General features: G+C 47.6%; 1 protein-coding gene across 4 annotated transcripts in view; it reads right to left on the reverse strand.

Moving 5' to 3' along the window:
- LOC126500578 (ubiquitin-conjugating enzyme E2 E2) overlaps nt 1-6,586 on the reverse strand; it is a 277,963-nt gene extending 271,377 nt beyond the window's left edge. The window contains exons 1-2 of one of the 4 annotated variants that reach the window (XM_050140578.1): nt 6,459-6,586; nt 592-775 (exon numbers count right to left, since the gene is read on the reverse strand). In XM_050140578.1, coding sequence (XP_049996535.1) covers nt 592-767 — 176 coding nt within the window. In that variant the 5' untranslated portion in view covers nt 768-775; nt 6,459-6,586. Of the gene's footprint in view, nt 1-591; nt 776-5,193; nt 5,219-5,937; nt 6,121-6,458 lie in introns of those variants that run through there. The other 3 variants (XM_050140579.1, XM_050140577.1, XM_050140576.1) reach the window with 3 other exon arrangements.
- Nucleotides 6,587-11,221: the final 4,635 nt, after the last annotated feature.

Below are 11,221 nucleotides of genomic sequence, written 5' to 3' on the forward strand. Positions count from 1 at the left end.
CTGTCGCTGGGATAGGATCTCTTCACTAAACTCACTGACTGGACAAGGCTCGATGGCCAGTGAGTTACAGGACCCACCTGTGTCCCCACCCCCTGCCACAGACTCCCTCCGCTCTCCCCCCCCCCATCCCCACTCAGAGCACTGTGGTTACAGATGTGCCCCACCATGCCTGGTTTTTATAGGGGTGACACTAATCTGGACTCAGCAACAAGCCCTTTGCCCACTGAGCCATCTCCTCACTCTCCATCCCTAGTCAAATGATTCTAACGTCTATTCTGTTACTGAATGGAAAAATATATTCACGATCAAATAACCATAAATCAAATTAGACTTTTATAATGTCCTGCTCATGTTTTTCTAAGATAGAAATATATCAATACACCACAAGTACGGATTTTATAATATGCCGTGACTCTAAATTGGCTTGTAAAAGTTTTTTACAATTAAAAACACATATAAAAATTATATAAAAGTGGGGGAAATATATAAACTCTATGATCTTCATTCCAGAAAAGTAACCAAATGCAAGCGAAAAGCTGAGTTTAGGGTTCTAACTTGAGGGTAAACACAAAGCCGACAGGAGCTGGGTACCTTTTGGCACTGGTGGACAGTTTGGCAGCCGTCTTGCTGGATATCTTCCCCTCCTTCTTCTTGGGCTGAACTTGCTCTCGCTCGGGTTCTTGCTGGACGCTCTCCCGCTGATCCCCATCGGAGCTCCCTCCACTAGTGCTTGGGCTGTCGTCCACTCTCTGTGCCTCCGTGGACATTTTAGATCCTGGAACAAAGGACGAAGCCTCCTTTATTCTGCTGTGGGGGGGGACTAGGACAGGGAACATCCAGAATGGGGAGAAACGAGCCTAAGAAGCGAAGGAAGTCAAACTAGGTATAAAAACAAGTAACTCTTGGGGTGGCCCACACTTTTCTTCTACGAATTCATGCAAAATTTAGACACAAATATTGGTAGGAATTTTATTCGCGAGACAAAAAGTGGAAACAATTCAAACATTCTCTAACTGATAGTAAAGCGTGGTGCGGCCACACGACAAACGAAGTCTGGGATCTGCATGCTTCAGCGGGAAGACCTTGAATCTTTACACTGAGAGAAGCCAGTCAGGAGGACCACAGACTGCAAAGCTCTCTTGTAAGAAATGTCCAGACAGGTAAATGCATGGGGACAGAGACAGACTGAAGGGAAGTGGCTTTTAATGGGCAGAAAGTGATAGCAATGTTCTTAACTTAAGCAGAGGTCAGAGTAGAAAAGCCTCAGCATGTTTGGCTTTGCTTCTGTGGTGCTGGAGACTAAAGCCAAGGTCTCACCATGCTAGGCAAGCACCACTGAGCTACCTTCAATCCCCAGGCTAAATTGTACATTTTAAGATGGTGGCGGTATAGTTTGGGCAGAGCGCATGTCAGCAGAGTTCAAGCTCCAGTATATACAAAAAATGAGGAGACTAATTTCATAAGGTGAGTTACATCTCAAAAGGACTGGCATAAGACACACCAAAAGAGGCCCGAGAGATGGCTCAGAGGTTAAGAGCACTGGCTGCTCTTGCAGAGAACCTGGGCTCCATTCCCGACACCCACACAGTGGCTCACAACGGTCTGTAACTCCAGCTCCAGCAGATATGACACCCTCTCTGACCTCCCTGGGCACCAGGCACATATGTGGTACACAGACATACAAGCAAACAAAGTCCCATACACAGAAAATAAAAGTAAGTAGATCTTTTTAAAAGGCAGCAAGAGAAAAAAGGATTCAGAGTCTAATTTTCACGGGCACTGTGCTGCGCACTCTGTGCTCAGCTATGGGAAGTCTGCACAGGGTAAACAGACCTGCAAAGTGTCCCGGCAAGTCACTGCAAGGAGGCCCAGGGCTGAGAAACAGGACACTGCCACACTCACAGCCAATCGATACATCCTCAGAGCTGAGCCAAGGTTAAAATCCTCTAAGCTGGGAAATTGTTTTAAGTAACCTTTGTGATAACAGAACAGAGGCCACATGATTCCAAACAAGAACTGAAGCTTACGAGGGTGTGGGCACTGACCCAGCTCCACCGAGCAACCGCGTTTCACAAGAGATAGAGACTGGACTGAGACACTGACGGATTCGTTTTTTTTTTTTTTTTTTCCCTCAGTCTGGAGGAAATCACCCTCGAGGTTGGAAATTCACTTTGCTCTGAGTTCATGCTCCTGGAGCAGCTCCGATCACCAACTCAATTTCCTCAATGCCCTGATACCTAGGCTGCCGTTGTAACCCGGATAACAGACACAAGAACGCATGGAGCGAAAAGGATATCCCTCCTCCAATCTCATTCCATCGCAATCACCCCAGTTTGATCCTTGCTATTACATCCTGTCTGACCCAACAAGCGGAGAGACCCGGAACTGAACCGACAAAACTCATGCCCGGACTCTAAAGGGCCTCAAGCCACCAGTATCATTCGGGTATCATATAGCTAAGGCTCAGACATGTCTTTGAAAAAGGAGACTGCCTGTGACAAATACCCTCACCATCAACACCATCACCATCATCATCAACACACACACACACATACACACACATACACACACACACACACACACACACACACACACACACACACGGGGGTGGGAGGAGATTTATCTAAATTCTTCTTGAAAAAGACTCTTAAATTAAAACTTTGAACTCAACCTGCTTCTGATATGGTCAAGAGTACGCCTCAGTGCACCTAAAACCAGAAGCCTCACTTAAAGCAATCCATCACGATACCTAGTCCAAAGGCATGCCCCAGTAACTCTGATCAGCTCTCACCATCATCAGTCCAGCCCAGAGTCTGCTCAAAACCATGGTGCTTTTTCAACACAGGCCTCTAGCAGAGTTTCATGAGACAAACGTCTCTGTATAAGACAAATAAGCACAGCCAAGGACCGGAAGAATCGGGATGCACAGAGCTGAAGCATCAAAAGACAACACATGACATCGCCACCCTCAGCCCTAACAGTCCCTTATAGCCTGTCCCAATAGCTCTCAGACTTTCATGGGAACCCAGGCCTACTCTCCTCCCTCTTCTGGAAATGGAGAGCATCATTCTCCATGGCTACGACACCTTTTATGACAATAAAGTCACTTAATAGAACACTGAAATTTGATGTCAGTGTGTTTCATGTCTAGCTCTAAAAGTCTGAGCATATTTCTTGGTTTTTCTTCCATTTTTTTTTTAATTTGACTTTAACGTTCTTATTATTGGGTTTAATATTTGTATTCTTTTTTTTAGCTTGCTTCTTTGAGTTAAAACTTACCAAAAGCTAAAAACCTTGTAAGTATGTGCACTGTAGCATGCTAGACAGAGCAGATGTACGGGGAAAGAAAAAGCAGCGCTCTCGGGCTTAGGTCCCTCAGGGCAGGGTGCTGCTGGCAAACTTGTAAGAGATGTGAACCAGTGAAAAACCGCGGTATGTATCCTAAACCTGAGGCAATCCATCACCCAGCAAACACAGGAACCACAGAAAAAGTTACCTTACACTGAAGCCACAGCTACGAGTGCTAAAGTCACAGCTGTGCCCAGCTGTGCATGGAGTTATCCATACAGCCACACACGCCTCGGCTCAGCGTTCTTCATGGACATTTACATACACCTAATAAGGTGTCAACTACGGAATTACCGAATAGAATACTCTATGATGTAAAATGCCGTAAATTTCATAAACTACTACAGAATGCCAGAAGAGAAACTACTAAAAATACTACTGAATGGCTTAGGGGGTGTGGCTCAGTGGTAGAGCACTCACCAAACACATGTGAAGGCCTGGGTTCAATCCAAAACTGCCACGGAAAGTATTTAAATAGAAGCATAATTTCTACAGTTTGACAGTTAAAAAAATTATTTCTTTTTTTGATTTAAGATACCTTATTTCATCCAAAGCTTGACCTACAAAAGACAAATCCACCCAAGGCCACTGATAATCATTATTGAATCATTTAGAAATAAAGGTTTTGCATCTCCTTTTCAGAAGTAAAAAAATAAAGGAATGTCGTTTGAGTGTCTTCTGAATCCTTGATTACAGAAAAAAGTATGGGGCAAAGTGATTGCACACGCAGGCACAATGAATTTTTATGAAAGACAGTATTCTATAGATCATTCCAATTAACTATATGTATAAAACTGTCTCTCTAAAGTATAAATGAGTAAGTCCCTGAATATAAACTTTTAAATATTATTTTTACAGGCACTTTAAAATTAATTCCTAAAGAGCTAATTCCATACGATTACCCAACCTAAAGGAAGTTAAATTCCAGGGTTCTACACACAAATATATCCTCCAATGACAGTTTCAAAGATCTTAAGATACCTAAAGTGATATTTTCATTTCAGATTCAAAGTAAACCTTAGTTCCTAACTAAACATAAGATAATATGGTGGGTTTTCCAAAAACATGTTACATTTAAGAATTCAAACACACTGATTTTCTAAGCTTTCTTCACTAGGTGTTCTATGTGGTGATTGGACTCTGTAAATTACCAGCATGGTGAATGAAATTCACCTCTTCCATAAAAACAAAAGAATCTGGCTGCAAATCCCACTGATGAAACTAACAAGAGTCAAGTCCACATTACTACTCAAATCATGAGATGTGATGATAAAAGAAAAAAAAAACTTGAAAAAGGAAGTACTCGTTTAAGCTGCTACGACAGGAAAATGTGAACTTGTATTCAGCATCTTGTAGAAAAACTACTTGGGATTTCTAAACTTTTCCAAAATGTAAAATATTTTATATTGTATGCCGAACATGTAGAGCTATCCAGCTTTTCAGATGGCTGAAAAGATATTTATGCAGAAAACAACAGTAGAGCTCTTGACTGGGGGGAAGTGAGCCGTTCCCTAGGGAAACAGCTCAAGGTATGACATATGAAAACACTCCATCTTCATCGTCGCCCACATATGAAACTGCAAAGCGCCCAGGAGCATCCCAGCTGCCTGAGTTAAAGACAAATATTTGGATTCCCAAGATTCAGATTCGATTATCACATTTCCACAGCGTGCTTTTCCAAAACCCAAGGATTTAAAACTAAGACGAGCTTTTAAAAATCTTTCTGAACAGTAAGGTAACCAGAGGTAAGTCCTAGCACATCCTTTTGTACTTTAAAATGTAAATACTTTCATAGACCCTCAAAATTACACAATACAAGGGTTGGGGTGAAAGAGTCGTACAAACCAGCAAATGGGTCCAAGAACCACCGAGCCCAGGGTGATGATGTCTCTAATGCGGCCTTAATTTCCTTTAGGGAAGATGGATAGGGCATTTCTGGTTAGTCGTGGGAAAAGAGCCACAAGAAGCCAGGCTTTATGATCATTAAAATTGGAAAAGGGTAAATAGATCAAAACACTAGGAGCAAGGGGGGGGGGGGGCAGGGGGAAATCCAGTTTCCAATCAAGCCAGTGGAAGCTGCAGAGAAGCCAGAGGAAAACCGGCTTCGGAGCCAAACTGTGCCAAGCACCAGGCATTACAAAAGACCAGTGCGACGCCCCCCACCCCGGGGCATCACGCACACACCCAGCCGGTGCTCCCGGGCGGGTCCTCGCCCGTACGGACACCTCGTGCAGCAATTATGCAATTAGGGAAGAGCTCGGGACAGCCGGGCACTTTGCACCGCGACATCCATCCTGGACTTTGCGGAGACTTAGTTCCCGGCTGTGGCGGGCGCGGGCGCGGGCGGGGAGGGGAGGGGTCCTGGAGGGCGGAGGAGGGCCACACTCTGCGGGAGGGGGGAGGGGCACGCGGGCCCCGGCGGGCACGCGCAGGGGCCAGCGAGGCCTGCGGGGCCGCGGGCGCGAGCCCGAGCCGAGGCCGCGGCGGGGGCGGGGATCTCGCCGGGCTGCCCCTCACCGCGTGGGGTCCCCGTGCGCCCCCCGCCGCGGCTCGGGCCGCGGCCACGCCTGCCCGCCCGCGCCCACTCACCTCGCGGCGCCGCCCGCGCTCCAGCCGCGGCTACGACGCCGAGTCCCGGAGTGAAGCCGCCGCCTCCGCGAGCCGCCGCCGCCGCCGCCGCCACCCGGCCGTCCGCGCGCGCCCCCTCCCAGGCGCGCACTCGCCCTGCCCGCCCCGAGAGCCCGAAACGGCGCGAGCCCCACGTCGGCCTCGCGGCGGCGCGCCCGCGCGCCCGTGCCGCGCTTTCTCCCCGCCCCCCGCCGGCGCGTGCCCGCGCGGGGTCCGGTGAGGTGCGCGCGCAAAAGTAAAGTGACAGCTGAGTCCCGGGCCGGGCCGGAGGAGGCAACGGCGGGCGAAGGAGAAAGGAAAAGGAAGGAGGGAAATCGAGGCTGGACGGCGACGGGCGGGGAGGGACGCGAGGACCTTGACGAGCGCGCGCATTAAAGGGACACGCGGACGAAGGGGTGGGGGCGCTCCCCAGGAGGGTGCTGTGCAGGGGAGCGGGGGGGGGGGAGGGAGGCAAGGAGAATCCCCCCACACCGTGCACCCACCAACTCGTGCACGCGCAGGGCCCACCTGCACCGCGGTGGGAAAACTTCACGTGGGCCTGGGTGAAGCCTCGGTTTACCCCATAGCTGCTGCAGGGAGGGAGGCTCGGGGTGTGCCTGGTCCTGTCCTGGAACTCAGGCTGCCACCATGGGATCCTGGGAAGATGGGGGGGGGGGCGGGGAAGAAGGGTGCAACACTATCAGAGCGAGTGGGAGGCTGCCTCTGAGCCAGAGAGACCGGTGTGGGACAATAGTAGCCTTGCTGTGGGTGGCCTGAGGAACATCAGGTTCCCCTGTCATTGTGGCCCAAAATAGCCACTTAAAAAAAATGCTCATGTTTTGTAAACTCAACTTCCATAACTCACCCCACCACCAAAGTACATACACACACACACACACACACACACACCTCCAACCTCTCCTAACAACTGAGTTCTAGGCCTGCTCTTGACTTCAGCTAGGAGACTTGGGAGCTGTTGAGACTGTGCAGTAGTCCTGCTCGGTAGAGCAGCTGATGACAGACCTCCATACCCACCTATGAGAAGAGCAGACCCAATGTAGTCTAAGTCACTTGATCAATGCTAGTCACAGGTGGGGAGACCAGCCTGCCAGCGGCCATAGGCCACCCTGGGGCATGAGAAGTCCTGAGTCGATCAGACAGCCTAAAGAAACTAGTGCCAAAAAGACCCCACAGACTGGAGCAAGGCAAGAGCCATTGCCTGTGTCTGGAACAGAAAATGTGTCCACCAGATGCGTTCTTCAAGAATGGACTTTGAATTAATCACCTCCCTGAAAACTGCCCCAAAGCAGCTAGTGGTGTCTGGCCTGGAACACCACAGAGGAACAAAATGACAGCACCTGCGTCTTCAGGAATGCCAGCTCGAGGGTACGTGGGAGGGTGCGAAATGGGTGAGCCCTGGTTTTGTTGTTTGTGTGGCCACTTACATCTGTCACACGATGTCTTAGATGTGGTATGGTGTATTAACAGAAATGCATCATATTTGGAATATGATCAAATAGAACACTTTCATAGACTGTCTTAAGTGTGGATAAAATTCATCTTCCCTCAGGAAATCTTCGCATATTTTCGTTTTCCTGATTATGTTTCAAGAATACAGAAAGCAAAGCCATACCTGTGTTTTGAAACGTCAAAAAAATTGTTTTGTTTTGATGTGGGATTTGACCCAGGACTTCCACAGGCTAAGCAGGCATGCAGGTTCTCCCGCCTCTGGTATCCTGTGCTTCCGCGTGTGCTGTTGCCTCACGCTGGACGTTGTATCAGAAAGTACCTCTGCCCCAGCCGTTTCCAAGGCTTCTTTGTAGTTCTGTCACTGACAGCGGGGCATGGGGATACAAACGGCGATGTCACCTTCCATCCTGTGGAAACAATTGAGGGATCTTACTGCCATACTGTTGAAACTATGCTTCCGCGGGGTTTTGTCAATCCGCAGATGTGTTCACGGATATTTTACAAAATTCAGATCAGGAATACAAGTCTGATTCGCACTTTTCATTCATTTAAGAAACATGAATTGTTGTGTGCCCGGTTCTAGTTTGAGTCTAGGTAGTTGGGATATAACTACGAACGAAGAGGAAAACCTGGTCCTCAGAGGACTTGCCTGTTCCAGGTCCTTGTCAGCTTGATCCTCTGCATTCAACTCACTAGCGAATTCTGCAGATTCGGTTGTCTGCTATGTCTGTTGAACGCTATTCCAGAGAGCCACAGCCAGTCAAAGCCGAGATTTATGCACTTTGTAACTGTGGGCGCCTATTACAAAATGTGACATCTGTAACACAACCCCTACACCCCAAGACTCAGAGAACATTAAGGAAGATGAAGAGGCAGAAGAAAGGTTTTAAGAGCCAGAGGACATGGAGGACTACAGCAAAATAATGTCTTCCGGGTGCGGCAGGGATGTCATCCCCGTCCCCATAGCTTGTCAATAGTGTCGCTGCCTGCACGAGAGCACACCAGTCAAAATGCCAGTATAGATGGGGGGGAGAACTCACAAGGCCGCCCCTCTGGTGGAGGAGCTACAAGAAGTCAAGGCCTTCTGAGGGAGGCTGGGTTTCTTCGGGGACGAGAAAGGTTGCCCACACCACAATGATTAGCGCTACAACCATGTACATATATGTAGGCAGCGCGACCTGAACTCAATTGTGTGTGTGTGTGTGTGTGTGTTTCAAGAGATGAGAGGACATAGATTTAGGATTTGAGACAGGGACATGGGCAGAGATACAGGAGGATTCAGAGAGGGATAGAAAGTAGTATATGATGAAAATATATTGAATTCTTACATGAAATTCTCAAAACAACCCCCTCAAGAAATGCTTATGCCTTCCCATTTTCCTACTTACTGCTAATTTCCCCAGTCTGAGCTACTGTGAAATCTCAGTGGAAGTCTCCTGTTTTTTTTTTTTTTCATTCCCGATGCTCTCGCCAAACACACACACACACACACACACACACACACACAGAGGGAGGGGTGCAGAGACACACAAGTTCTTAAAGCAGGGCCACCAGAGTGGCAGGACCAGCTTTGTGATCTCAGTAGTCAGAAGACAAAGGCAGAAAAACACCAAACTGGAGGCCGCTCTGAAAAGAAGAAAAATGCAACCCTAAGACGTAGGTTGAATTGTTTCTCTCTTCTCAAAACTGCCAATGGCTTTGCACCCTGCATCAAGAGCAAAGCTCTCCTAATGGCTATGTGACCTCCTCCTCCTCAGCCCTCTGCCCCCAGCCAGCCTTCCAGACTGTAATGCTCACCATTGCTTATCCCTAGACCAACTGCTCTCCCCTCCTGCCCCTCCCGCAGAACTTCCTTCCCCCCCCCCTCTGTTTTATTTCCTCCTCTCCACTGTCCTCATATTTGCAGTTCCGTTATATCATCCTGTCATCGTGAACTCACCCATCCTTCCTACGTCTCTTGTCTCTGAGTTTTAATATAGATTCGCTTCTAAGCAGAACTGGCAAACAGGAATGTTTGAAGGATCCCTCTGATTTTCTCACAGAAAAGTTCAGGAGAAAGTAGAGTCACTATTTATCTTTTCGGATGAGTGGTAGGACAGTTTTTTTTTCTGGGAGTAACAAGACGAGATGTAAGCAGAAAGTGTCACGCTGTGGGGGACTCTGCCCCTTGTCTGGTGAGCCTCCATCCTTCTTAGGCACTTAATGAGAAGAGGTTATGAAATATCAATTCTACTCCTTGGAAGAAACATCTATTAGCTCGGATTGACCAATGATTACAAAGCTGGAGTTGGTATAGTGACACACACCTGTTGTCCCAGCACTGGGGAGGGTCATGAATTTGTCTGGTTGGCAAAACCCTGTCTCAGAAAACCACAGATTGTCAGACAGTGGTAGCACATGTTTTTACTCCCAGCACTTGGGAGATAGAGGTAGGTGACCTCTGTGAATTCGAAGCCAGGCTGGTCTACAAAGTAAGTTCCAGGACAGCCAGGACTGTTACACAGAGAAACCATGTCTCAAACCTTTCCCCCAGCCCTCAAAAAAAAAAAAAAAAAAAAAAAGGAAAAGAAAATAGAAAAGAAAAAAGAAAACCACCAACTGGGAATTGTAGCTCAGTAGTATAGAGTTTGCTCCGCCTGTCCAAGGCAGACAGTGGTAGCACATGTTTTTACTCCCAGCACTTGGGAGATAGAGGTAGGTGACCTCTGTGAATTCGAAGCCAGGCTGGTCTACAAAGTAAGTTCCAGGACAGCCAGGACTGTTACACAGAGAAACCATGTCTCAAACCTTTCCCCCAGCCCTCAAAAAAAAAAAAAAAAAAAAAAGGAAAAGAAAATAAGAAAGGAAAAAAGAAAACCACCAACTGGGAATTGTAGCTCAGTAGTATAGAGTTTGCTCCGCCTGTCCAAGGCTGACAGTTCTATCCCTAACATGGAGAACAAATTAGAAACCCTGAGAGAAAGAGAGAAAAGAATGATCTTTTGATTAAAGTCTGTAGGCTCATGTGATCACCAAGAATAGTCTAGATGTTAAAGAAGGGACAACACAAACTTTTATTTAAAATGGTAGCTCACTTCTGTAATGCAATGCATCTGGAAACCTGAGGCAGGAGGATTCCCATGAGTTAGAGGCCAGCCTGGGTTACATAGTGAGTTCCAGACCAGTCTGAGCTAGAGTAAAACCTTACAGAAAGGAAGGAAGGAGAGGGAGAGAGAAAGAGACAGAGACACAGAGAGAGAAGACAACTGAACTCCCCATCACTTAGTACCGCACTGGTACACAGGTAGCAAATAGTAGCTACATAAATCAACAAATAAATGAGTTTCTAACAGGGATGGAAGAGCCGATTCTTCTGACTTCATATGGTCTGGAACTTTGGCCCAGGCTGCCGTGCGCCATTACATATGTTGTCTACTATAACATGTCATGTTAATTAAGATGTTAACACCAGCCCTAATGAGATGGCTCAACAGATCTTGATACCTGCGGCAAAAGCCTGGTGATGTGAGTTCCATCCCCCAAACCTATATAAAGATGGAAGGAGAGGACCAACTCCCCAAAGTTATCATGTGACTTCCACATGCTGGCTGTGGCCGGCATGCCTCCCCATCATCATGCACACACACAACAGTAAATAGATAAAAATTTAAAAGTCTGAACGGTATGAATGCCCACGTGTGGCTGGTTCTCCACCCCCAGCCCCTATGTGTGCGCAATCTTCAGTCTCTGTGGCGCTCCTAGCAATGCCTGCCTCTGGTGTTCACACTCATGTTCCTTCTCCCTCCACATCCTTATC

This window comes from Alexandromys fortis, unplaced genomic scaffold, assembly GCF_014885135.2.
Source record: "Alexandromys fortis isolate MF-2015 unplaced genomic scaffold, M_Fortis_MF-2015_v1.1 scaffold_46, whole genome shotgun sequence".
NCBI classification, from domain to species: domain Eukaryota; kingdom Metazoa; phylum Chordata; class Mammalia; order Rodentia; family Cricetidae; genus Alexandromys; species Alexandromys fortis.